The 27810-nt window shown below is 38.9% G+C and overlaps 1 protein-coding gene across 1 annotated transcript; it reads left to right on the forward strand.

Moving 5' to 3' along the window:
* The first annotated feature begins 318 nt into the window (after nt 1-318).
* On the forward strand, nt 319-27686 carry SP4 (Sp4 transcription factor). Its single transcript, XM_030230505.2, has 6 exons — nt 319-840; nt 1516-1616; nt 2116-3664; nt 22722-22950; nt 23184-23383; nt 24463-27686. Exons 1-6 carry the CDS (start codon nt 834-836, stop codon nt 24708-24710), a joined length of 2334 nt encoding a protein of 777 aa, XP_030086365.1. The 5' UTR covers nt 319-833; the 3' UTR covers nt 24711-27686.
* Nucleotides 27687-27810: the final 124 nt, after the last annotated feature.

Raw genomic sequence — 27810 nt, forward strand, 5'->3', positions numbered from 1 at the left:
CTCCTCCCCGCTCCCTGCGCAGCCGGAGAAGTGGGCGCGGGGGCCGCGCCTCAGGGCAAGCGGCGGCTCGGGGGCTTCCCGCGCGCTGTCAGTTACAAGAGGGCCAGGAGGGCGGGCGCCACCGGGTTGGCCGGCGGCCGCGCGCGGCCCCGCCCGCCCCGTCGCCGGATTCGCTGGCGACCGGGGCGCGCGCCCCGTCCATCATCGGCCCGAGCCGCGGCGGGACCCGGGGCTGAGGACTCGGCCGGGACCCGCCCCGCCCCGCCCGAGGCTCCGCCCCCTGCCCGCCCCTCCGCCCGGCGCTGTCAAGCGAGCGGCGCGAGCGCGGAAGCCGGGGCCTCCCGCACGCCCCCGCGGAGCGCGCGCGCCTCAGCGGCCACGCCCCCTCCGCGCCGCGCGGACGGGCAGAGGGCCGGGAGGAGGCGGAGGCCGAGGGCCCTGGGCCGTGGCCCGCCTCCGGCCCGCCCCCTGTGCCTGCGGCGTGGGGAGCCGGGCTGAGGCGGAGCGGGGCGACCAAGGGGCCGGCGGCTGGGCTCGGTTTCCTGCTCAGTGGGCGTCGTTGGGGCCCGGGCGGGCCCCGCCCCCGCGCCTCCCACCCCGGGCCCCAGCTGTCACTCAAGGCGGCGGGCTGAGGCCGGCGGCAGCGGCGGGCGGAGAGAGAGGCAGCTACGCCACAGCCCAGCGGCGGCCATTCGTGGAAAAATAGGCCGTCCCGCTCCTCCCAGCTCCGGCTGCGACCGGCCTTCTCCCCGCTACCCCCACCCCACCCTCCGCCTCCTCCTCCTCCTTCTCCTCCCCCCTAGAGCGGCGCCTCAGCGGGGCATTAATGCGGGATGAGCGGTATGTAACCCCCTCCCTCTCTCCCTCCTGTGCACACCCCTCCCTCCCACTGCTCCTCCCTCCACCCTTCATCCCCCCTCTATCCCGCCCTCCCGGGTTCCCCCTTTTCTTCCCTCTGTTCTCCCCCTTCTTACCCCGGTCTTCTCTCGCTGCCCCTCCGCCCATCCGTGCTGCTTCCTCTTATGCCCCCTTTCTTCTCCTCCTCTCCTGCCTGCCCCTCCGGCTTGCCTCCTCCGTACCTCCCTCCTCCATTCCCCCTTTCTTCGCTAACCCTCCCTCCTGTGCACATCCTTCCCTCCTTCATTCCTCTTTTCCTCCCTCTTTCCCTCCCATGCACAACCCTCCTCCTGCCCCCTAAAGCATCGGCGGCCACTCAGTGGCCGTCGATGCTTTAGGGGGCAGGAGGAGGAGGAGGGTTGTGGGTGGTTTTTTTCCTGCTGTCTCTGGGAGAGGAAACCAAACCTCCCCTTTCTGGGTGTTAACTCTCCAGCCCCCATGGGTTGGGTTTCAAACCACGTTTCTTAGGACTCGTTCTTTTGTAATAATGATTTGTACTGTTGTTTTTATGAAGAGGCAAAAGCGGCAAGCTGGGAACCGAAAAGGATATGCTCGTAGGTTTTGTTATTGTATAAGTGAAGGTGAATAATTAACCTGTTACACTTGATATTTTTGCAGATCAAAAGAAGGAGGAAACTATGCCCACAGAGGGAGAGAAATCTCCCGAGGCTGAGAATAACAACAATAATAATAAAAAAGGGAAAACTGGAGGCTCACAGGTAAAGAACACACACCCAAATAGGGAAGTGCCCAAACTATTAGCATTTAAAATGAAATGTTCAGCTAACAGCATTTCCTGCTCAGGGCATCTTTCTTTGGGTTGGATGAAGCAAACTTGGTTGGGTGCAGTGTTTTTACTGCCTGGACATGTTTGTTTGGTTGCTTTTTGCAGTGATCAGCTTGTTTCCATGTAATATAAGTATTTTTAATTTTTTTTCATTATTTTGAGGGGGGGAAAAAGACTGAATTGATGATGCAGTTGAGGTCTTGGCTGTCACACAATCGTTGATAATTAAAGACTTTTAAGAGCACTATGTTTAAAGATTATTTACAGCAATTCATACTTCCTTATTCAGAGCTGTATCATTGGTCTCTGTGCAGAAGCACCTTGTTGGTTTTTTTTTTTTGGCTTCCTGTGCAAACCTTAATGCTGACTTTTGATGCTTCACTTTCACTCTTGTCCTGAATCTCCTTTCTGTTTTCTCTTTTTATGGATAGGATTCTCAGCCTTCGCCTCTTGCTTTGCTAGCAGCCACTTGCAGCAAAATAGGAACTCCTGGTGAGAATCAAGGAACTGGACAGCAGCAGATTATTATAGACCCAAATCAAGGTTTGGTGCAGCTTCAGAATCAGCCACAGCAGTTGGAATTGGTAACAACTCAGCTAGCTGGAAATGCTTGGCAGCTTGTTGCCGCTGCTCCTTCTGCTTCAAAAGAAAATAATGTTGCTCAGCAAGGATCTTCTGTTGCCTCAAGTGCAGCGAGTCCCTCCAGCAGTAACAATGGAAGTACATCTCCTTCAAAAACCAAATCAGGCAATTCTTCTACAACGACCCCTGGACAATTCCAAGTCATTCAAGTACAGAATCCAAGCGGTAGTGTCCAGTACCAAGTGATTCCACAGATTCAGACAACAGAAGGTCAAATCAATCCATCCAACACTACTGGTCTACAAGACATACAGGGTCAAATTCAGCTTATTCCTGCAGGAAATAATCAAGCTATCCTCACAACTGCAAACAGGACAGCTTCAGGAAATGTTATTGCTCAAAACCTAGCAAATCAGACCGTTCCAGTCCAAATTAGGCCCGGTGTTTCCATACCACTGCAACTGCAAACTATTCCTGGTACTCAGGCACAAGTTGTAACAACGCTGCCTATAAACATTGGTGGGGTAACTCTGGCTTTGCCTGTGATTAACAACGTTGCCACTGGAGGAAGTTCGGGCCAAGTTGGCCAGTCTACTGAGAGTGGAGTTTCCAATGGAAATCAGCTGGCGTCTACCCCTGTCACTTCTGCCTCTGGTAGTACCATGCCAGAGTCTCCTTCCTCATCTTCCACTGCTACAACCACTGCCTCAACATCTCTGACTAGCAGTGACACACTGGTAAGCTCTGCAGAAACAGGCCAATATACAAGCACAGCTGGCAGCAGTTCAGAGCAGGCGACTGAAGAACCTCAAACAACTGCTACAGACTCCGAAGCCCAGAGCTCCAGTCAGCTTCAGTCCAATGGACTACAGAACGTCCAGGATCAGTCAGGTTCCCTTCAACAGGTCCAGATTGTAGGTCAGCCTATTCTGCAGCAAATACAGATCCAGCAGCCTCAACAGCAGATTATTCAGGCCATTCCTCCACAGTCATTTCAGCTCCAGTCAGGGCAGACTATACAGACCATCCAGCAGCAGCCTTTGCAGAATGTTCAGCTGCAGGCAGTGAGCCCAACTCAGGTGCTCATCAGGGCTCCAACTTTAACACCATCAGGACAGATCAGCTGGCAAACTGTGCAGGTTCAGAATCTGCAAAGCCTTTCAAATCTGCAAGTTCAAAACGCTGGGTTACCCCAACAACTAACCATTACTCCTGTGTCTTCAAGTGGTGGCACCACCATTGCCCAGATTGCTCCGGTGGCTGTTGCTGGTACCCCCATCACTCTGAATGCTGCCCAGCTTGCTTCAGTACCTAATCTTCAAACAGTAAGTGTTGCCAACCTGAGTGCTGCAGGTGTTCAAGTTCAAGGAGTTCCTGTTACCATTACCAGCGTTGCGGGTGAGTGGTCTGACAAAGTTTTGGAGTTTTGCTTGTTTGTATGATTGTTTTGTTTTGTTTGTGGTGGTTGTTTGTGACTTTGATTTGTTGTTTTTTTGGGTTTTTTTTTACTATTACAAGAATACTAGATGATTTTAGATACGCACTCTTTCTTCAGAATTTTCTGTAATGAACACTAAATCCTTAACTGTGAGGAAATATCTCACACTTATCACTAAAATTCAGATTTAAAATAGCTGACATTTTTGCTAAACATTGAATTAATATTAACAGTAATGTCAGTTGAAATGGAACTGTTTGTATTTGATAAACTATACTTAAATATTTCTGTCCGCTGTCTTACTAAAGACTTGTGGGCTCCAGAAGTGAACATGAGACTTTACTGATAGAGCTTTGGTATGTTTAAAAGCCAGCACAAAAAAGCTTTTTCCAACCAGGTAGTATTCCTAATCTTCTTTTGGGGATGTAGAATGAGAAGTGACAATATGTGAGCTGGGATACCTTGTGTCCTGGCATGCATTCAGATGGAACTACTCCTTGCATTCTGCACTAGCTCATAAAGTTGTTCCCTAAAAGTTTGAGTTCTGCAAAGAGATTAAGTGGAATATGGTGTGCTTGCACATAGTTTCTGTGGCTTGCTTTAAAATCAAAAGATAAAGCAAGCTGATGACTGTAGTTCAGTACTTGCTGTTGAACTTTTGATATGTGCTATGAAATGTCTGTTTGGTTATGCTGGTCTAATAGCTGGAAAAGGAGCTATTAAGGTTCTAGGCTGGATAACTGAACTTAGTTTTACAGTAAACTCTGTGCAATGTCTCTGCAGTGTCCTCCAAGGACACCTCTTTATGTAAAATTTGCTGATTTTTAATGTTTTAGATAAAACTTGATTTAGGCAGGAGTTATCTTTGTCAGCTTGATAACTACTTATCTAAACTTGGGTTTATGTCATAGAAGTAAAAGTCTTCTATTGTAGTAGTTACAATAAACTCTTCCCAACAACAGCCTGACTATAGCCACAGTTTTTACTATAAAATTGTTAGAAAAAACACATCATGTTTAACTGCTGTCAAGTCTGCATAAGCAAATATTAGTATCATATTGACTCTTAAATGGTTTTTTTTTTCTAATCATATGCTAAGATGAAAAAGTGTTTAACTGGGCAAAAAATTGTTCTTTTTGATTGAAATGTTTTTGAGGAGACATAACTACTAACATAGTTTAGTAGTAAGAAATTTGCTGTTGGGAGAATTTTGTCTGCTATGGTGCTTCTCAGCATGGAATGGCATGTTGAAGTACTAAGAGCTGAGTTAGATGGCACTAAACCTGGCTTGTTTAAGGAGTGTCACACAATCATTATTCTGGGTAATTAGAATTAAAATCTTGACCTTGTGTTTAGCTCTAATGGTTCAAAGAGAAGTTTGGTTAGCTGCAGCTGAGCACCTGCAGTCCTATTTACCTTGGAACACTTTTTTCTTGATAGGAAGGTGCTGGTTGATGGTTTTCTTAGACAGAAGTCTCTACTTTGGTAGGGGACTCCATAGGAAGCCTGCTTTGGGAACAGCCTAGATTTGGGGGTGCTGGAAAAACCTTTCTGCATGTAGGTTTTTTCTCTGCTTACTAATGGTGTACTACTATTCAGTACACACTAGCAGGTATTAGAGCAAGAGATTCTGAATATCATCTTTGTTGGTTATATTGACCCTACCTATGCTTGCATATGAAGTCTTTTGGAAAGTAAAGGGATTGAGATTGGTAATTTGAGGATGGAAAAAGGGCAATGAATCACAAGTACGGTCCTGGACAAGCCAAGCTTTAGTCATACAGCGTTTGTATGCTAACTAGACTGCATTTTGTGACCATTGAATTCCTCTTCAGTGTGCCCACTCTCTCACGCCCTGCTCCCAGTAGGTCTTACATCTGTTTCCATAATTTTTTGGCTGCAGTGAATCATGGTAACATAGAATAGTTTGGATTGAAAGGGACCTTTAAAGGTCATGTAGTTCAATCCCTCTGCAATGATCAGGGACATCTTCAACTAGATCAGGTTGCTCAGAGCTCCATCAAACTTGGCTTTGAATGTTTCCAGGGATGTGGCATCTACCACCTCCCTAAGCAATCTGTTCCAGTATTTTGCCACCCTCACTGTAAAGAAACTCTTTTTCTTATGTCCAATCTACACTTAGCTTCTTTCATATTAAGGCCATTCCCCATTGTCCTGTCACTACCTGCCCTTGTAGAAAGTTCCTCTTCAAGTCTCTAGCCCCTTTAGGTATTGGAAGGTGCTGTAAGGTCTCCCCAGAGCCTTCTTTTCTTCAGACTGAACAACCCCATTTCTGTCAGCCTTTCTATAGAAAATGTGCTCCACCCCTATAAGTATTCTGACATTTTTTCCTTTCCTTTGACAATAAGGTACTATTTCTCCCCCAGGACTTGATGTTATGAAGGAAGAACAAGGTTTTTGAATGCAAGAGATTAGTTGTAATTTCCTTCTCTTGCTTATCTCTGCTTCTGACCTATGAAACTTCCTGATTCTACACTCTGGGAATGGGAGACATAGTAAAATGGAAAGGGAAGGGAAGAACATGATGTGCAGTCCTTAATGCTAATCTATTAAGATTCCAAGGAAGGAATGGTTATGAAATAGAAAATTACAAACATGCCAAGATCTAAAGTTTGCTTGCTGCCTAAATAGAATAAGCTGACTTGATCAGAGCTGTTAACTTCCTTGGGTTTGCTGATTTTTATTTGAAATGTTGTTGTTTTGTTTTTTTGTTGTTTTTCTTTTTTTTTTGTTATTCCCAGGCATCATTACAGGAAACCTTTTGAAAAACAAACAGCTCAGCTACCTCAATATCTGCAGACTGCTATTTCTTTTCTGCAGTACCTGAGCTTGCCAGTGTGAAGTGTCTTGAAAATAAGCTGAACTCTCCACAAGTAGTTCATTTGTCACAAATGAGTGGTAGAAGTAGGTGTTAGAAATGAGCTGTGTGGAGGATGTCCAGAAAATTTTAAGGAGAAGGCTGAGTGAAGAACTCATCCCATGCATTGATTCAGGTGCTCTGACTCGGTTAGGGAAAAGAAGTTACATTGTCCTTCAATCAAACACCTTCAATCAAGCCAGTTGAGTTTCTAGGAAAAAACCTTTTAAAATCACAATAAAAAAATCACAATAAATAACTGCTTTTGTATTTGTGTCATATTTCTGTTCCATGAACAGTGTTTTCCTAGTTATTTCCACAGTGAGATATTTAAGCACTTTTTTCTTTAGTATTTCAGTAGTAAATGAAATAATAAAGCAGGAAAATACCTAACTTAAAATTATAACAGAATTGTCGATTTATAGAAAATTATGAGAAATGGGGGAAGTTGTGTCTTTTGTGGGGGTTTTTTGGGGTTTTTTTTTTCTGTTGTTGTTGTTTTGTCAAATAGATTCTAAATTCCAAAAGAGAAAAATTCCAAAAGAGAAAAATTTCACATTGGAAGAAAAACCTTAAGATCTTCTGGTAAATACTATATTTTGGTCTACCTTTCATAATTTTGTTACTGAAAATCTACAGTAAACCTAGCAAGATGTATAAGTGTGTTTGGGATTTCTTGTTGTGTTTTTTCAGTTGAAAGTTCAAAAACTGATCCTGGTAAGTACCATACTTAGGGTTATTTGTTGCATGTGTTCAAAAACTCAGGGGAAAGCAGAGAAGTTCTCACAGTCTTTCGCTTTCTGGCCTGAGAAAAAACTTCAATGTCAGTGATGAAATTATTTTTTTTTACTGTGAGAGCTGCTGAGTACTGACACAGGTTGCTCAGAGAAGTTGCAGACTTTCCATCTTCAGAGATATTCAGAAACTGTCTCTACATGGTCCTGGACAGCTTTCTGTAGGTGGCCCTGCCTGAGCAGGGTGATGGAACCAGATGCTCTCCAGAGGTCCCTCAAAGTCTGCGCCAATCTGTGATTCCATAAAATTTTATTAAGGTGTACAAAGTGTCAGTCAAAGGCATAATTAAATGTACAGATAAGTTTTATTCTCATCCAGTTAAGTTTCTGAGTGTTAAAACCAGATCTTTAATCAGTTGTTAAGGAGGAAGACAACAGGCTATGTAAAAAACATTGTGGTTGCTTGAACATTCAGGGATCTACTAATACCTGCCTTGCTGTGAGATCAGTACCTGTCTTAGCCTTTTACCAAACTACTTCTGCACTAAGAATTTCTTCTCTGCTGTCAGTTGTTGTTTTGCACGTGGTTCCCTGTGGAGGGGAATAGCCTGAAGTGTTATAGGTGGCAGCATCCTAAATTTAGCCCCTACAGTCTTGGGGGAAAGTAGATACTGCAGAATACCCTTGCCTTTTTTCAAGACTTCTGCTGTGAGAGTTGCAGATGCAAGTTCAAAGGATTCCTGCCCCCAGCCGCTATTTAAATTAAGGTAGATTTGTCTGGATAAGTTGATTGACAGTGTAAGATTAGACTATGTGAAAGGCACTGCTTTTAGTACTAAGATTCTAAGGAAAAGATACAATTTGTAAAATAGTTTCCTTGTGGTAGGCGGAGTTATTTTGTTTGGTTGGTTCATTTTGATGTTTCTCTCTTGCTCTTGGAGGGGTTTTTTGGTGTTTTTTTTGTGGGGTTTTCTGGTTGGGGTTTTTGGTTTTTTCTTGTCCTTCAGAAAAATTCCCTCTTTCTTTTTAAGAAAAAAAAGTAATAGATCAAACTTATATCAACCGTAATGGTACTTCTTAAGAGTACTTTTGTTACATGATGGTGGAGGTGTTTGCCTCGTACAAAAGTGAATTAGATGATTTTGTTTTAAAATAGTGAAAAATATTACTTGTATTTTATGTATACTTGTTCCAAAATAATTTTTTTTTAAGCAAAAGTAATCAGATTCCATCACCTTACAACACAAGTTCAAGCCTTTTTCTTGAACATGAGTGGTGACATGGTCTGAATTATGGGGAATTTGGAGTTCATCCACCCAAAATAACCTGGGGCGATGACTTCTGTTCAGTGGAACAGGCTGTTGCCTGGCAATAATAAAGCTGGAGAGTTTTAAGTCTTTTGTAGAGGTGTGCGATGGGCTCCAAAATAGTTCTTAATGACAATGAAATCCAATGTCAAGTGTTCTTGTTAGGATACTTAAAAATATATAGTGACCCTTGCCATTCTGTTTCATACTCTGTAGTAATGTGAGCTACTAAGGCATTTCTCTCTTTGCCCAGATACTTTCACATCACTGTGACTAGTAGTTATGCAATTTGTCAGTACCTTGAGGTCTCCTGATTTCTTTTGCTGTCTGCATCCAGCTTCAGCATTTCTTCAAGGCTTTCTCTTCCCTTTCCCTCTTTATTAAGTCGTCTTGTGTGACAGTCATTAGTTTTAGGACTTGCAGTTCAAAGACTCACTATATTGTTTAGACGTGACTGTCATTCTGGGTCAAAGTTTGATGAGGACTTTGAAGCACTCTACCCAATTCTTTAAACAGGAAAAAAATGATAGATTAACTGTATGTCACTCAGTGACTGGAAAGAGGGAAATATCACACCAATTTTTAAAAAGGTAATAATTAGGCCCCTGAGAACTACTAGGCAGTCAACCTAATCTCTGTGTCTGGTACAATCATGGAACACACCTGCTGTCAGCTATGTCCAGGCATATAGGTACAGAGGTGGTTAGAGACAGCCAACATTTTGTCCCAAATGTACTCTAAACATGGCTTTGCAGAGGGTAAATCATGCCTGACTAATCCAGTGGCCTTCTGTGCTGGACTGACTGTATCAGTAGGTAAAGGAAGAGTTGCTGACAATATCTGTTTCATCTGCTGTGACTTTTTGTAAGGGTTTTTGACATAGTCCCTCGCAGTAACCTTGGAGAGATACAGATTTTATGGACGATAGGGAAGTGGCTGGATGGCTGCATTCAGAGTTGCCATCAATGATTCAATCTCCAAATGTAGGTCAGTAATCAATGATGTCCCTCACAGGTCTGTGCTGGGACTAGTACTGTCAGTATCTTCACTAATGATGTTGTGGGATTCTGCGCACCCTTGGCAAATTCGCAGATGGCGCCAAAATGAGCGGTGCAGTTGATGCGCTTGAGGGAAAGGATGGCATCTAAAGGGGTCTTTGCAGGCTGGAGAAGTGGGCCAATGTGAACCTCACTGTACTTCAGCAAGGCCAAATGAAATGTCCCCCACCTGTGATGATGGAGAAATCCCAGTAAGTAATGGATTGAGAGCAGCTCTGTGGAGAAAGACTTGGGGATATTAGCAGATGAAAAATGGGATATGCACTGGCAATGTACACTTGCAGGAAGCCTATGGTATCCTGGGCTACATAAAAACAAACAAGGCAAGCAGTTCAAGAGATGTGATTCTCTCTCTTTTCCACTGTTGTGAGACCTCATACACAGTAGTGTTCTGGGATCCCACTAGAAGACAGACATGGATCTGTTAAAGCTGGTCCAGAGGAGAGCCATGAAGATGATCAGAGAGCTGAAAGACATCTTGTATGAAGATGGGCTGCAAGAGTTGGGGTTATTCAAACTGGTGAAGAGAAAGCTCTGGGAGCCTTCCAGATATACAACAGGATCTTGTCAGAAAGACTTTATATCAAGACTTGACAGCAGTAACAGTGCAAGGGGCAGCAGTTTTAAGCTGAAAAAGGGTAGGTTTAGATGGGACATGAGGAAGAAATGCTTTACTCTGAGTGTGGTGAGACACTGGAACAGGTTTTCCAGAGAGGTTGTAGAAGCTCCATTCCTGGAAGCGTTCAAGGTGAGGTTGGGTAGGTCTTTGAGCAATGTGATCTAGCTGACGCTGCTCATCGCAGGGGGATCAGAGCTATGTGGTCCTTAAAGGTGCCTTGTGACCCAAAACATTGTATGATTCTGTGAATATAAGATTCAGAAGTGTTTCTGACCCTGTCTCATGCTGACTGCGGGTGATGCATACAAAGACCAGTGCTCAGATTCTCTTCTCTCATTCCTGCATATTCCTGAGCCAAAAGTGGGATTTTTTTTTTAAACAAGTTTAATAGTTCTCAATGGATTTTTTTTCTCTGAATTTGTCTTTTCTGAGTCTGCTTTTTTTTTATGCATTCAATATTTGTCTGCAATATATTGTGTTTTAATTGTTGCATAAGACATGTTTTTATTTAAAGTTCTTAAGTTCCTCTATTATGAAAACTTAAAATACCTGATTCATCTTCATACTATTCACAGTCTTCTATTACTCTCTATTACATATGCTAGATTTTGAGCGAGGGGAAGGTGTTTAGTCTGAAGTCCTAGAATATTACCCTTACATTGTTGAACAAATGAAAATGCATTTTTGTGACAGCATATCCTGTGGGGGTCCTCTCATGTTAATGTAATAGTATGTCTAGAAACAGAACTCAGTGAGTGGTATAGCTAAGCAAGAAGGGATTCCTGTAGATGGTTAGAAGTTGAAAGGGGTTTAAAATAGCCACATTACACACAAGAAAACTGGCAAGTATAAACACCAAAGGTGGAAGTCAAAGGAGCTGAAGGATAGGAATTTTTTTTTTTAAGTAACATGCAGTGTTTTCCTGGATGTTCATTGACAAGCAAGATGCAGCAAATATCTTGAAAGAAACAAGCTGCAAGCTGTGGAATCTGTAGTAAAAAGATAAGTACAAAGCATTGAGCTGTATTAAAAAAACCCAAGCAAGTTAAAAAAGGAGTCTGTCTTGGTGTTTTACTTCATAGTATGTGACTTGGCATTCTGAGAGTGTAGATGGGAGGAGTATAGAAATGTAGCATACTTTTTCCAAAGTCATGAAAGGTCACAACTGTTCTCAGGCTGCCTTGAGCTGAGAATTGTTGCAGAACCACAGTGTTCTAAATATTATAGCGCTGTCATCCTTTTCAAATATTTCAAAGTAATTACAGGAGAAGTATTTATTCTCCTAATGACAAAATTGCTTTGGTTATGGGATTTTCTTAAACTGAAATTCAATACAGTGGCAGAAACAGTTTGACAACAAACTGCAGTTGAAAACAAACATTAGCCATGGTGATGTTAGCATAAAAGTGTCAATATAGTGGTTCTGAACTTGATGCCTAAGAAATGTGCAATCTGCCTGTTCAGATAAATTGCCAGTGGAGAATAACCTGGTAAATATGCCTCAGTAAAACTAGTCTTTTCTGCCTGACCTAGGAGTAGCAAGGCATGAATTCATCATTACTTCTAAAATAAAGTGGGAAGGGGAAGCATTTCAAGTACCAACTTTGCTCATAATTGCAATGAGCAATTTTTATGCTATAAACTTCAAGAACAAAATGTAAGCCCTGTCTTGAGAGTATTGGGTTTTGCTATCCCCTCTCTCAATCCCTGCTGTCAGAAATTGGAGCATATAGAACAGGAAAAGAATTGGCTGGCTTTCTTGTTCATAAAATGCCAAGCAAGTGAATTGAGTAATAAGGCACATCTTCAACAGCTTTTTAGTATTTTTTTCTTCATTAAAGCATACTTAGATCTGCACTAAGCCAACCTTCTTGTTCTTCCATTACCACCTGGTGCGAGGGAAAGACAAGAAGCATATTCAAAATTTCATTTCAACAGCTTCCTCACTGTAACTTAAATTTTGAAGTTCTAAGTCTCATATGATTTTGGAGCTGGTAGATGAAATAAATAATTTCTTACTGTTTTTATATATTTAAAAATATTTTGATAGCGGTGGTGATTATTGAAAAAAGCTAACTGTATATGGAATGGGATGTTGTATTCTAAGAGTATTAATTTCAAGTGAAACAATGTTATTATTGGGGGTTGCCCTGTGAAGAGCCAGGAGTTGGACTTGATGATGCTTGTGGGTCCCTCCCAACTCAAGATGTTCTATGATTATTGAAAAACAACTCATTTTTTTTAGTGGTCAATGATTTTTAATGGATAATTTATTTAATAAAAGTATCTTGATTTATATGCTATAGCATAGTAGCTTCGGAAGTAGTCAGGACTGCATAATGATGTGTAATTTTTTAAATTAATATTTTACTCTGGTTATGACACATACCAAAACAGTAGTTCTGGACATCTGTAGTCTCTTGAGAAGTGTAGTATCAGAGCACATGCTTAGTTTAGTTTGGGGTATGGTTATGCAGTTATATTGATCTCTGTATGCATCTGTACCTAAGAGTGGAGTCTCCAGTGGTGTTTAATGCTGCTGAGGTTGATAACAGTCATACACCTTGATCAGTTGGTCATTGGAAAAACTGTATCACCCCAACATGCATATATAATCTTCATAGACTGGAAGTCTAGTATTATTTTGTTGTAAAGAGAGAATTATCAGTTAATATCTTCCTGCAGAAAAAACCCTTGGGATACGCGTTAAGTACAAGCCTGAGTTTCCTTAATTATAGTTTCAAGTGATGATGTGACCGCTTTTCCCTGGAGAAAAATACTGAAGTTTAAGAAAAATGGGCCTTGATTTTCTTGTTTCTCCGATCATCAGAAAGAACAGACAAAAGCAATGAAGTCTTCAGTTTGTTCCAATCCAAAAAACCAAGGCTAGGTAAACAGTTTTGTAGGGTTAACAGTGTTACAGAAAATGTCAGGACTTTCATGGGTTTGGATCTTACTTATGTGGCCCTTCTTTGGTAATTCTATAATATGTTGTTTTGTTGGTCCTTGCCTGATAAAGCATACAACAAAGTTTCAGGTTTTGCATCTTTAATAAACAAGTTAGTTTTAATATTGGTCAGCCTATTCATCCGTAGGCTGTTAATAAAACCAAAGCTTGATGCTCATGTTTAGTTTTGCTGTAGAAGATCTTTTAAAATGTTTTATGAATCTTGGGGTTTTTTTTCCTGATAATGTCCTTTAAATTCCTTTTACTTTCTTTGCCTTTTTTTTTTCTGCATATTTACTTTTAACTTGATCAACATAATATTTCATACAGCCAAATATTTACTTCAAGGAAATTCATGAGCCTTCTAGTCAAGTGCAAAATAGGTAAGCCAGCTAAAGCATAGTCAAAATCCCATAATACCCACACAGAAAAGCTCCCAGCCTACCTCCCAAAATCCAAATAGAGTACTGGAACCTTAGCTTATATATTTTCATATTAGCCTACTTCTGTTCTTTCAAGATTCAGTTATTACTACTTCATGGCAATACCCATAAATTGAATGGAGATGCAGAAAATGACACTTCCTCAGTGTGTGTTTTTGTTACCATATGGCAGAGGTGTGTAAGATAGCATTTAATTTTTGGTTTGATTTGGGATTTTTGGCTTTTTGGAGATTGTCAGTTATTGACCTCCTCTAGTCAGACTGCGGAGACAGACAGTCCACAGGCTTCTTTCTAGTCCTACCCCTGTTTAAGAGTTAGGGGGAAGAGTTGAAGGAAAGAACTGGGCCACATGCATCTGTGGCTATAAGCTGTAGAATAATCTGAGAATTGGGGCAGGGGGATGGGGGAGAGTGAGATGTTCCATAAAAGTAAATCTAAGAATCTCAATTTCTTGCATCTGCTGCTAGTTTCTGTGCAATGTGTCTGGTATTTTGCAACACAGCTGGTGCTTGGGTTTTCAGCTGTTGCTCTAAGTTTCAGCATGCAGGAAACTACTTGTGTTCATCTGCAGAGATTCTTGGACACTCACTCTAAATATACTTTTTGACTATTTATTCAATAATTATGAAAATCAATTTTTTTTGAAGGCTCTCTATTCATTAGTATAACAAGTTACTTTTCTGATTCCATTTTCTTCTTTAGAATACTTAATAAATTGATATTTTCTTTTCATTTGAAGTCACAGTATCCAAAACAACCAGAAACATTGCCTTGCTTTAACTGAAACCCCCAATTGGTTGTTCAAGACTAAATTTTAAAATTGTATCTCTCTGTTGATTTTTATATTGGTTTTGTATGTGTCTTTCTGTGTTGTATTTGTGGTAGCTCTTTCCTATGTTTAATAAAGTAATAAAAAGTAAACTTGCTTTCAGTTTAATGAAAGGTCTTACCAGCTGGGAAAACTTACTTTCTGGCTCAAAGTACTGAAGTGCCCTCAGGTTGTCCTGAAGCACTTGGGTAAAGCCTTACATTTTTAAAAATCAATAAAGTAACTTGGTGAAACTTTTGGGTTTGATTTTGTTTTGGTTACCAATATGATTCTTACACAAAAGTAAAAAAACTCCATCTTTTTAAAGATACTTAAACCCCTCTAACTTTATTGCCTTAAACTTCACTCTTGAAGTGGAACTTTCAGTAGAAGTTAAGTGTAGTTATTATACGGTTCAGTAATTTTCCAACACCCTGAGACTTAAAAATCTCTTGAAAAAGAGTATAGCAAGTTCTTACAAATCCTGACAAAGTTAGCCATGGACAAGAGATGGAAACTTGCTGCAGTGCCCCTGAAGGAGGTAGAAAAGACAGATGTCTATTTGATGCTACAGTTTGCACTGGAAACTTTCTGCTTCTAGTAGCATCTGGACACAATGCTGTGATTTGTGATGACCCTTGTAGTAGCTGGGTGAATCCAGTTCCCCTTCTTACTTCAAACTGATCTCTACAGAATGTGCGGGTCCCTTGTATCAGTGCTTGCGATATCTGTTCTGGGAATTCTCTTTTGTTACTTATTGTTTCTTCATCAATCTTTATTAACCACTGCTTAGAAAAGAGAGCAGAATTGTCAGCACACTGTATCATCATCTTTGCAAATATTTAAATTCAGTGTTGTCTTTAAATATATGTAATTTTAAAATGTGATTTGTGCTTCTTTTTTCAGCATGAAACCTCCTTCATAGTAGATTTTTTTTTCAATTGAGGATCTCTAACTATATTGACACATAAACAATATTTAAAACTTGGCTCTACCTTAATCAAAGCATTATGCCAAATAGACATGGTATTATAAGTATATTGCATTATAAATAAATATATAAAGTATATAGATATTATCTTAGTGTAAATTATCTTTATGTCTTTGTGGAAAAAGAATATTAAAGGATATTTTCAAGCTTACAGTATCTGGTGTATGCAGGGCAAGAGAAGATGAGAAATTTTTCCCATTGCTTTCTATCAGTGAGTTGTTAATGGGTGAGTTGCTGCATCAGCTCTGATGCCTGTAGAGTTTTCGAACTTTGCAGGCTGTCTTGTAGTAATATGCATTAAATTTTGGATTCTAACTGCAGCCTTTTCTTTGATTTTTAGAATATACAGTTGAACAAATTTTCTTCTTTGCAGCATTAGCCACTGTAGCTCTAGGTAGACTTTGCCAAGTTTTTTTTTCAGATTTTGCTGTAAGGTGCACCCTACTGACATAACTCTGTCATTGATGCTCTCATCTTTTGGCTGCTAAATGTTGCCTGCACAGTATCAACAGGAAATATATACATTTCTTTTCTGATGAACTATGTACCAGAACTTAGAAGAATCCTTTTCTTAGTCTTAAATTTCTCTTCTTTCCAAGATCCAGTTTTCTAATGCTTTACTCTCGTGATTTCTGTAGATCAATAAAGTTAAGTCCTTTTCTTTCCCTTCTGCTCTATTTGCCTCAGAGAGTCATCTGAGTTTTGTGCCTGCTACTTCAGGTGAACAAGATTACAAAAGCAGGTGTAGCGTGTGGTAAAAGAAAGCTTGGTTTGACTCATAATGGATGGTCAAGCCTAATAACCAGTGATCAATTACTCTAGGAGCAACTTAGGTACCATGCATCAGCTTTCTTAAATCATTCAAGTGCTGTTGTGGTTTTATGAATTAAATTCTAACTGAAAATGTGATTGGTGTGTGTGTGTGTATTATTTGGTTTCGTAGTAATTACTTATAGTTGTTAAATTTTCTTGCATGAATGTGTTACAAACTCATGTATAAGAAAGTATATGTGAGTTTTACCTGCTAAGATGCAATTTTACTGCAGAATTGGAAAGCTGAGCAAGTGATGCTGAAGAATAAAGGATGTGCAATCATTTATCTTGATAATCCTGTACCTCATGTTAATAAATAATGCAGTAACTTAATGGCTTAAATGAGAAAGATTAGTGACTAAACCCCATGATAAAAGATCATGCAGGTTCTTTTGTTTGAGAAGCTTAAAAAATTTTATTCAGTCATTCATAATCAAATTTGTAATATTGCAATAAGTGAGACGTCTGTTGCACTTGATTTGTAACTAAATACTATAACAGGTTTCCTTACTGTAGTCATTTTGTCTTAAGGTCAAATAAACAGTTACTATTCAATAGCAAGAGAGAAGGTAGGCCTAAAAGGAAATGAAATACAGTTTAGTATCAATGTTATTTTGGTATCAATGTTATTTTGTAGCATTTGGTTGTAACTTACCTTTCTATCCTGACAGTATGTACAATAAAGCTCAGACGTATGCACGTTCAGCAATAATTTTTTTAATCAAGATATTTCACAATTTCAGAAAGCATTATTAAAGAAATCATGGGAACTTGAAAAGACTTTCTCTATTCCAAAAGCAGGTGTGAGTGTGCAATGACTGCTTTCACAGCTCATACAGAGTAACATACAGGAACTGAAGTGTAACTTTCCCTCACATAGTGACTTGTTTATGACTCTTTCTGAAATGTGTGCTGAAACATGAGAGCTGTTACTGGAGAGTTTGATTATGAATGGTGAAGTGTAGTGATATCAGGTCTTGTGGTTTGGAGTATGTCAGGAAGAAGCAATTTCAAGTGATCTCCTGATTGTAGCAGCATTTCTGGAAGGCTTTAAATAGCATTTAATCATTCTAGTAGGACTTTGAAAGGAATATTTTTAATAAGCCTTCTTTTCTCCATCTAGATAGTGTCAAGAGATCATTCTCTTCCTGTGTGGATAACATTATCTCAACCACCTGTTTTTAGAGTAAGCAGGTTTGTTTGTTGGGTTTGTTGGTTTTTTTTTTTTCTCCAAATAAGAAGCCAGTTTAGACCTAGATCCTCTCAACTGAAAAATCCTCTCTGTTTTGAACTTCTAGAAGTTGTCCTCATTTAATTTAGTAAGCTGCTGACAAACTCATATCAACATTAAGTTTTCTCAGTATCTTTTCTTTGGCAGAGGTGATTTAAGAAATAATTAAATTCTCTTGTCTTCCCTTTATGTTCCCTTTGTTTTTCTTCCTCTTTAATAAGTGCTAGTGATGTTAAAGCTCCTAGTGATCCACAGAATTCTAGTACATAGTTAACAAAAAAATCCCATACAACTCAAGACCATAGCAGACTCACTTTGAGATTTTGGGCATGTTCTGTCAGTGTTTTGTGAAAAATTTCTGATTTTTCTTCAGGAGAAAAGATATTTCAACTGGTCTAAAATACACTCCTGTTATTCTCAAAGAACAAAGATTTTTATGTTTAACAGCTTTAAAATGAGAATAGATACATTTCTACTCTGTGCATTACTAGTGTGCTAGCTTGTTGGGGTGCTCTCTCGGGAGTTCAAAACAAAAATTAAGTCCAGTAATTACATAACTGAACTTCCCTCTGTTTTTTCATAGCTGTGTGAAGCTCTTACAAAGAATATTTATAGTGTATGCTTTCTTCATTTACTCTTTTACCTCAAAAAACTAGATTTGCTTATTGAATATTGTGGCTTGGTTCTTCAAATAAGCCAATTTGCATGATATTTTGAGAGCTTCAGAACCTTCTGTTCTGAATTTAGTAAGTGGAATTCAAGGGAAGGGAGTTTAAAATAGTGACTCCATGAGATTATTTTAAAGAAGAAAAATCAATATGCATATTAGAAAATGTTGTAACTAGTTAATGTTAGCTAAAGAGCAGTCAACTTATTACTGCTTAATTAAAACCATGTGGGGAGTGTAATTGTGTGCCTGAGCAACCTTACTTGGCATTGTCCCCTTTGTATTTTTATTGTCATTTTTCTGGTTATTGTGAATAATTTCTACTCAAATATGTCACTGTATTATGTTTAATAAATAGATTAAGGTTGTAGCTCAGCAATGTGTATCCTGTATTCCAAGATATGTTCTTACATGAGAGAAGGAAAGTTCAGAAAGGTAAAGTGTGTGTCAACAGAGGTATTTGATATTCTGAAGAAGTGTCAGAATACCCTTGTGTAGTTGGTCGTCTCATTACTTGGACAGTGAAAGTTGATTCATATGGAATCAGCAAAATATATTGGATTTTTAGAAATGCTGAACAGGCTTCTCTATAAATGTCGATTTGTCATATCCTAGAATTATATCTTGAATATTAACCAGTAATTGTGGGATGAGAAAAGGAGTCATCCTCCTCAGGGTTCAAGTGTCTCAATTCGCATCTTACTTGAAAAGCCTTGCTTTGGTAGCTGTCTTGGTTTAGGGTAAATTTAGGGAGGAAACTTTTGAAGGGGTCTCTTTAGAAAGCAGATTTAAGCGATCCCTCCCCCAACCAGTTTGGGAGGTAAATTTTCATTGAGAGAAGTAGAAAAAACTGTTTATTTAATGAGCAAAATACTCACAAACGTAAAAAAAAGGATAATATTAAACAATAAAATTTCTCTGTGCGCTGAAGAGATGGTAGATTTAGAGATTCAGAGTCTAAATTTTTTTTGTAGGCATGGCTTTTTTCAGGTTAGGAGATGGCAAGGCAGCGCCCAAGGTGGGGATGATGTGGCAGTGTTGGTCTTCTGGACAGGAGCAGCAGAGTTGAGCAGCTCCTCTAAAGAAGCCACAGTCTAGAGAAAAACCTTTTGTCTGGGCTAATGAACTGGAAGCTAGTTTAAAAATAAAAAAAGACCCTCCATTTTCTCTTTCCAGCTACATGACTGTGAACTCCAAGAGCACTCTGAGAGCTTTACCTTTCTCTTGCTGTCTGTGCTAAACAGTGCAGTCAGTAAGAAAAGGAATTTCAGGGGAGTAAGAATGAAGTTTGTGAAGATAAATGGTGCACATCTTCTCCCTCTCCTTTGTTCCCTCTGTCTCTCTGGGCCTAGTTTTGAGCTACAGGGCCCATTTCTGAGCAAAAATAGACTATGAGGATACCACATCATAAAGTCACCTCAGGACAGCACAGAGAAAGGTTGCATCAAAACTTTAATATCAATTCAAGAAAATCAGAGAGAAAGAGATAAATATCCTCTTCAGCTGAGTTCTGACCACAGACTGATTAGGTCTCAGGACTTAGTTACTCCAGTAGGACTTTTTGGCATAAATGGAGTCATCCTTCTAACAGACCGTAATAAAACAGTGTAATTCTTAACATGCTCAAAAATGTCACTGATAATGAAAATAGAATAGGAGGCTGCAATAGGTCACAATATCTGTTATATCTTTAACTTTTATAGTGACCATTCACAGATGCTTCATTTGTAGTGGTGCTCTGTGGACTGCACATTGAGCAAATTCTTCCTTTTCATTTACCTTTGGCTCACCAGAAAGTTAAACTGGCTTTTTATCACAAGCAATTGCATTATCATATTAATATTGTCATATTAAGATAAGCATTAGATATTAAAAAAAATTTAGCCTTTTTTTACTCTGGCTGTTTATAGCACTCAGTGTTCCAACAGCTTATCAGTCTGACAAGGAGTTGCCCCAGGACTAGCACTTTCTTTAGAAGCTCTAGTATCCTCTTCAACCACTGTTAGACCAAAGTACTTGATATTACTATTTGCATTAATATTATGATGTTCTTCTTACCCTATCATATTCTCCCTCAAGGATTATCATGAGTGCTTTTCTTTCCTGTTAAAGTATGGGAAATAAATATGTTTCCAGTACATTGCTATTCTGAAAATAAGGACTTGCTTCTAATCTAAACATATGGGGGCTGTACATTCAAGGTTAAGCCTGTAATTATTTTTCCTTTGCTGCTGATACCAGAATCCTAGATTTGTTTGTTTGTTTGTTTGTTTTATCTGTCCAATAGCAAGTGGGGTTCAAACACTATCTCTTATGGGCTTGTCCTTGTTCTTTTCAGAGAACTGAAAACACTCAGTGTCTGTCAGTATTTGTGGCCTTCTTAAGAAGACAAGGAATTCATGTTTTTTCATATCTAGGCAGATCAGATGCGACTTCCAGTCATAAACTAAGGGAAGTAACTGGGAAGATTTGATCAGTGCTGCAGGTGAAAATAACCTGCTACTGACCTAGTCAGAAACCAGATTTATTCCATTTCCTGTAGTCAGCAGTGGCCTGTAGATGACAAATCAAGTCACTTTGGGAGGTTCTCTGTATGTCATGTTCTTCAGTACTAACCTATATGCTTCTATGTGGTCGTGTTAGGTGGTGTGTGTTAGATTTCATCTCTGGCTGTTACACAAGATAGTCTGTGCAAGCATCTGATGCCCCTCAGCAACCACATGAATGAAACAGTCATTGTCCCATGCTGGGCTGTGTGTCAGCTCACTCAGTAGCTAGTCAGTTTAGGCTTCAGAGAGAGTGTTCTTCTTATCCTCTTTGGTAGTGCCTGTTATGGATGCTACAGAAGTCATTAAAACCCATTCCTGAATCATGTTAGTCCTGAGGAATTGCTACATTTTAAATGGATGTTTCAATTCTGAGGACTTTCATGTCTTAAATATTGTATTTTGCTCTAAAGAATTCCAGTTGCCCTTTTACATTCTCTAAATAAGGAGATAGTATTTCCTTTAATTTCACAGTTGTATGAAAGCAGTGAATTTTTGAAAAGAGCAGTATCTAATTATATTTTGTCCCATTCCTGTTACTAAGAGGGCTGGCATTCAGTCATATTGTCATATTGTGCTTGGAAGTCATCTCTGTGTCAGATTTAGTTTATTATATTTTCTAAGTCTGTATGGTACTAACTTTTGAAACAAACATAATATTACTTTGTTGTTCAAGAAACTACACTTCTTACCTATATTGGAATAGTTTTTGTTTTTTTTTTGCTTTAGTATCAAGCCAGTAATCCAGATTTCCTTAGATCAAGAAAGCCAATGAGATAATAGACTTACGCAATGAAGCTGAATTCTTTGTTCATTGAGTCAGTCTTGGAATTATATTTGATCCCTTCCTTGGGGAGGCTGTTCTGGTGATTGACCACCCTCTCAGTGAAGAGTGTTTTTCTTAATGTCCCACCTGAACTTTCCCTGGTGCAGATTCATGCCATTCCCTCATGTCCTGTCACCAGAAAGAGAAGAGAAGAGATCAGCACCTCTCCCTCCACTGCCTCCCTTGAGGAAGGTGTAGACTTTGTGGAGGCCACCCCTCAGCCTTCTCTTGTCCCAGCTGAACAAACCAAGTGACCTCAGCCGCTCCTTGTAAATCTTGCCCTTTCATCATCTTGGTCCCCTCCTCTGGACACAGTCTAACAGTTTGATGTGCTTCTTCCACTAAGGCACCCAAACCAGCTCAGAGTGCTCGAGGTGAGGCTGCACCAGTGCAGAGCAGAGCAGGACAGTCACTTCCCAGTAACTTACCTCACTTGGCTCTGCTGGATGCACCCCAGGGTATAGCTGGCCCTTTGGCTGCCAGGGCACACTGTTGACTCATCTTCAGCTTGCCATCAACCCAAACACCAGATCTCTTTCCCCTGGGCTGCTCTTGCTTCTTTTCCCCACATTTATACATCTAACCAGGGTTACCCCATCCTGAGTAGAGAATCCTGCAAAGCAACAGTCTCAAAACAGCATTGGTTTGTTACCTTGTTCAAGTCTAGTCCTAAGTTTCTTTTTCATTCAGATGTTCCTTTCTGGCTTGATGTTGATTCAAGACAGATTGTAAGAGAAGTAACAATTCTTTAAGTGCTATAAAGCAACTTCTTAATTAGCTAATTGTAGTTTTCTGAATGCAGGTATAGTTCAAAGGTTATTAGGTAGACATTAATTGGCAATTGACTGAACTATATTTCTGTGTAAGATTTTGCCTATCTCAGCTTTTAAGAAAAAAATACATTTGTTAAACTAGCTAATTTTTTCTTAGTATCAGTAATTTGCAGTCTTGTGCTGTTTTAATAACAAATTACTTTAAACTAGCAGGTAGGTAATACTTCAGGAAAATGGCTGGATTTAATATTTTGTTTGTTGCTTCTCTTAACATTAGGTGTATTTTTGTCCACCTAATGTACATGTGTAAAGTTTATTTGTGCATTTCACTTATTGGAGTGACTAATAAAAGGTACAAACAATTTTTGTTTTACAGGTCAACAGCAAGGACAGGATGGAGTAAAAGTACAGCAAGCCACAATAGCTCCTGTAACTGTAGCAGTAGGTGGCATTGCTAATGCAGCAATTGGCGCTGTTAGTCCCGATCAGATAACACAAGTGCAGCTTCAACAAGCTCAACAAGCTTCTGACCAGGAAGTGCAGCCTGGCAAGAGACTGAGAAGAGTTGCCTGCTCATGTCCTAATTGCAGAGAGGGAGAAGGAAGGTAGTGTAACTTTTATCAGTATCTATTTAAGCATCTTATCACAGCTTGCCTCATTTGGGAATGAGAATGTTCTATATTGCCTAGATTTTGAATGCTTTTTATTAGAAAGTACATTTGTGTGGGCTTTTTTAGACAGGCATTAAAATTGCCTCTCTTAGCATGAAATGTTTCTCCTAATAGCTAGTAATGTTTTAGAATATAACTCCTTAGCTGTTTAAATATGATCTTTTTAGAGGCAGCAATGAGCCAGGAAAAAAGAAACAGCATATCTGCCATATTGAAGGTTGTGGAAAAGTTTATGGCAAGACATCTCATCTTCGGGCACATCTGCGCTGGCATACCGGTGAAAGACCGTTTGTGTGCAACTGGATTTTTTGTGGCAAGCGATTCACAAGGAGTGATGAGTTACAAAGGCATAGAAGAACCCACACAGGTTGGTCATCCCTCTCTGTAGCCATAGTACAGCAAGTCTGAATTACAGTGGCCATAGTTAAACAATGGTATCAAGGTTCTCACTTACTAAGTTAGCTGAAAATTACCCTTAAATGTGAGTAAAGTAACTTTAAAATAAGGAAGTGGTAGATTCCAGCTTTCATTAATTTAGGCTGACTTTGAAATCATATAAATAAAAAGGGGTCTATTCCAACTGTTCTTTTATATGTAGGCTAGAAAGAGATGACCATTTCATCTTAGATAGTTCATGTACATTAGCTAGTGCCTGATATAAATGTAACAAATTTACGTCAGGCACGTAGGATTGGCCATGGACCAGGGTTATTGTTTCCTCAGTTGGATTAGCTCAGTCCTTAAGAAATTTATTAACCTAGTCCATACATTAGATTTGGTCTTCTTGGGAAATTTCTAGTTTCAAGTGGGAACTGATAAAGCAAAGTCTCTTAACAGTTCAGAATGGAAGAGTTGGTCTTTTAAAAGCTGAAAAAATTTATCACCCTTCATATTTTTAGCCCCAGGAGAGTACCTCCCCCTCCCTGTCCATTCTCCCCCAACTTAGAGCACTGATGTCTAAGCACTAATTACATCTGAACAGTAACAGGATCTTTTGGTAAATTGAATTTGTCTCTCTTGCTGTAGATTTCATACATCTTCATGGAGCACTGGAATTCATGTTTCTGAATTTATTTCCCATAACTGTAATCTAAATTTAAAAAGCATTCTTAAATAATGCTACCAAGTTGTTCTTTGCGTGCTTTTACCTCCCTCGCTCTGGTAGGTTTATGGAAGTTTATGAAAATTCTCTGCTGTCCTAAAATTCAAACTTCTCGTCAGATGATCACAACATAGCAAATACTTGTTGAGAGCATTTTGGTAGTGAAGAGTAGGTAACCAAAAGCATGCGACTGAACAGAACACACCTGGAAATGAGACAGATGGAAAAGGTGTCCTTTTAAAGACACTTTGAGTGTTGAATAGGCTAGGATAGATTCAGATGATCAAGCAGTGTTCAGTGCTCTCTTTCAGTAACATTTTGGTTTTCTTCTTCTTTTTAAAAAGGTGAAAAGAGATTTGAATGCCCGGAATGTTCTAAAAGGTTTATGCGAAGTGACCATCTCTCGAAACATGTCAAAACTCATCAAAACAAGAAGGGAGGTGGAACAGCCCTTGCTATTGTTACCTCAGGAGAACTGGACTCTTCAGTTACTGAGGTTCTTGGTTCTCCAAGAATTGTCACTGTTGCTGCCATTTCTCAAGATTCAAACCCAGCAACCCCTAACGTTTCAACAAACATGGAAGAATTCTGAAAGGATCATTTATATGGACACCTAGTGCTGCACTTAAGTTTACATACCTTTCAGGATATGGAAGTGGGCTGGTAAAGTGGATTACAGAGCAGGAAATCTTTTTTTCAGTCATGACTTCTCTAAGTGTTCCAGGTTGGAGGGTCAGCATGGGAAGTGTACACCGGTGCAACAAGACAAAAATTTCAAAAATACAAACAGCGCAAATTGATGACTGGATAAACAGATAGAGGAATAATATTTCCATACTGTACTTTTTTAGTTATATATCTGTATATTCTGTAATGATTTTAAGTGAACTTTACCCCCTCCTATTTTAGCACTGTATGTTAATGTGTTTATGAAATTTGATAGTATCAATGTAAAACCGGGTGGACCTTGACTAGGATTAATACCATTTGATGAAGGCACTTTGTTTTTAACATAAATTTGTAATATTTTAATGAGAGAATCCTTTTCCCATAAGGCGCAGCAAAACAGAACACAGGATGAACAAGAGTGGACATATTTTGGGGTTTTGCTCAGTCCATACAACACATCAGTTAATTTTGGCCATCTTTTCTCAAATTTTGGAATTACTCAAATAGCAGCTGGATGATGTATGCTGCAAAATGGTTCTGAGGTGGGCCTCAGATTAATTTTGACTACTACATTATGGTAGTGTGTATAAATGACAATCAGTGAGTTCTAATTCCTCTCTTCGTGTGGAGAGCTAGGCTATGTAGAATTAGTGTAAACAGTAGGAAAGATAAAACCATAGAAAGATATTAACATACGATTTACAAAAGTTATGGTGTCTTTATGTAGAATGAAAAAAAAATTGTGTCAATTTTTGGTAATTCATTTTATTTTGTATTTCCCCGCCCATGGCAAGGAGGTTGGAACTAGCTGATCTTTAAGGTCCGTTCCAACCCAAACCGTTCTGTAGTTCTGTGATTCTGTATTTTAAAACATCTTTGGCCCATTTCTAACTCATAGATAACTTGAATCTTAAAAACTCGACCTTAGGTGTTTGATCATTTTAATTTTGTTAGAATTCATGGAAATCAATCTGACAACTGAGTGTTGCCCAGTATCTCCTCTCTGTAAATACTAGTTTATTATGTTGTGGTTAATGTGCCGAGTTCTTTGTGCTTTGACTTAATAGCCAAAGAAAAGAAAAATATCCCATTTTAATAAGGAATGAAGTAAGTAAACATTTGCTCTTTCCCCTTAAATATTACCATCTCTTTTCTCTTCAAGGATTATATGTAGGCTGGTAATAAATGTCTGTTACCTATCAAGTCTTATTGACCCTCTAACCAGAAAACAAACTGGGAAAAGAGAAATATTATCATTATTCATTTTAGGACATGACTTTGGGTTTCAAAGGTTTGGTTAAATTTTCAGATGTGACAGTGAATATAGAGGAAATGTAAAAAGAAAAAAAAAAGGAAAAAAGAAAAAACAACAACAAAAATTGCATTTTCTATGTGAAAATTAGAAGTAGGTACGAGGAGGAAAGATGGCCAAATATTTCATACTCAGGATTTTTAATTACTTCCCCTAGGCATAAATACAACATTTTACATCTACAGTCACTTGTTAATAAATTCCCATGACCAGTTTTTAAGGAGATTTATACACTGAAATATTTTAATGTAATTGACGGAAGTACAGTGCAAGAAGAATAAGATTTTTTCTTTCCCCTACAAATCATGAAAGGAAGAATGTGTGTGGTAGCTGTTGGTTTGCAAGACGTAACAGGTACCCTGTGCATTCCCTAAAGATCATATACTTCTCATCTGAACAATTTATCAATCTTGTGGTGTTTTCTGTATTTTTGAAGCAAAAGAAATGCCATTGTTTACACTGTGTACACTTTAGGCCAGCCCTTTGTAGCAAAATACTAAGCTGAGGGTATTTTATACTTTCAGTTAACATAAAAAGCTTTGAGATTAAAGAAAAACAATTTTACACTGTGGTTATAAATTTCAAGTTTCTTAAAGCTTTTTTAGACTTGTAACAGAGTCTTTAAATTTTAGTTGGGTTTTGTACATTATTTTGTATATTTTATTTAAAGTACTCTTAACTGATGTATCTGGATTTAAAATGTCAGAAACAATTAGGTGTTACATTTAATACAGATGAACATTAGGTAGTATTAACGGTTAATTTTATTATAAAGGAAATGAAACGTCAAAGATATATTTTATCATTATGCTTCACAATCAGTGCTCTACATTACTTTATGCAAAGAAGAACTTTCCTAATGTTAATATCATATTTCCTAAAAGTTAACAGTTTTGTAAACTGAAGTTACAAGCATTCTGCACAACCATTTCATATGTAATTTTTTCATGCATACTTATGTATGCAGATAGGAAACTGAAGTAATTTTTAATCTGCAATGAATCCCTATTATAAATGTATCCAAATCTAAATCTGGTTGGCTTCATAGCATCTCAAGTACATTAACTTGTGTTAGCAGGTGCACATTTTACCGCTGGAATTAGAAACATTCTGCCAGTCTGTTCTGCATACCATTCTGAATCCACTTTTCTGTCTTAAAAGGATCGTAAATTTCAATGTCCTTTATTTGACTCAGTGGGATATAGCTGTTGTAAGTAATAGGGCACAGATGTGCAGTAGTATCTTGTTTAATGGCATTTCACTGTTCATTCCCTTTGCCACCATTAAAAATTTTGCTTTATTGTAATTATCAGTGCAAAGTGTATTTACCATGGTAGAACTCCAGTGTTAGAATAGTTTTTTTCTTACAATATACTTTCTTTGGTTAGGTTTGTGTATGTGTTGCCGATTACATTAGCAATTGGTGTTAAGTCATTATTTATCACATTCTTTCACGAGAGCAGTAATAAAAGTGTGTAATCTAGGAGAAAAAGTTAATTTGTCAAAGTTAAGTAAGCATGATGTTTAGGTCCTATTTTTCAATTTTATAACTGTTTTATTGCAACAATATTTGTATTTAAGTCTTCATTTTAATGCCTTGTGGTGTTTTTTTATGCATGTCACTGAATTGTCATCCCGCAAGAATTGATGTGCAGCATAGGGTATTAAATCTACATAATGATTTTGAAACAGAAAAATAGTTGATGGTAAA

Source organism: Serinus canaria, chromosome 2 (genome assembly GCF_022539315.1).
Source record: "Serinus canaria isolate serCan28SL12 chromosome 2, serCan2020, whole genome shotgun sequence".
Lineage (NCBI taxonomy): Eukaryota > Metazoa > Chordata > Aves > Passeriformes > Fringillidae > Serinus > Serinus canaria.

Coding starts and splice junctions, on each gene's coding strand:
- SP4 (XM_030230505.2), top strand. Junction 22,951..23,183: donor TGCAGAGAGGGAGAAGGAAG/GTAGTGTAACTT, acceptor TGATCTTTTTAG/AGGCAGCAATGAGCCAGGAA. Junction 23,384..24,462: donor GCATAGAAGAACCCACACAG/GTTGGTCATCCC, acceptor CTTTTTAAAAAG/GTGAAAAGAGATTTGAATGC.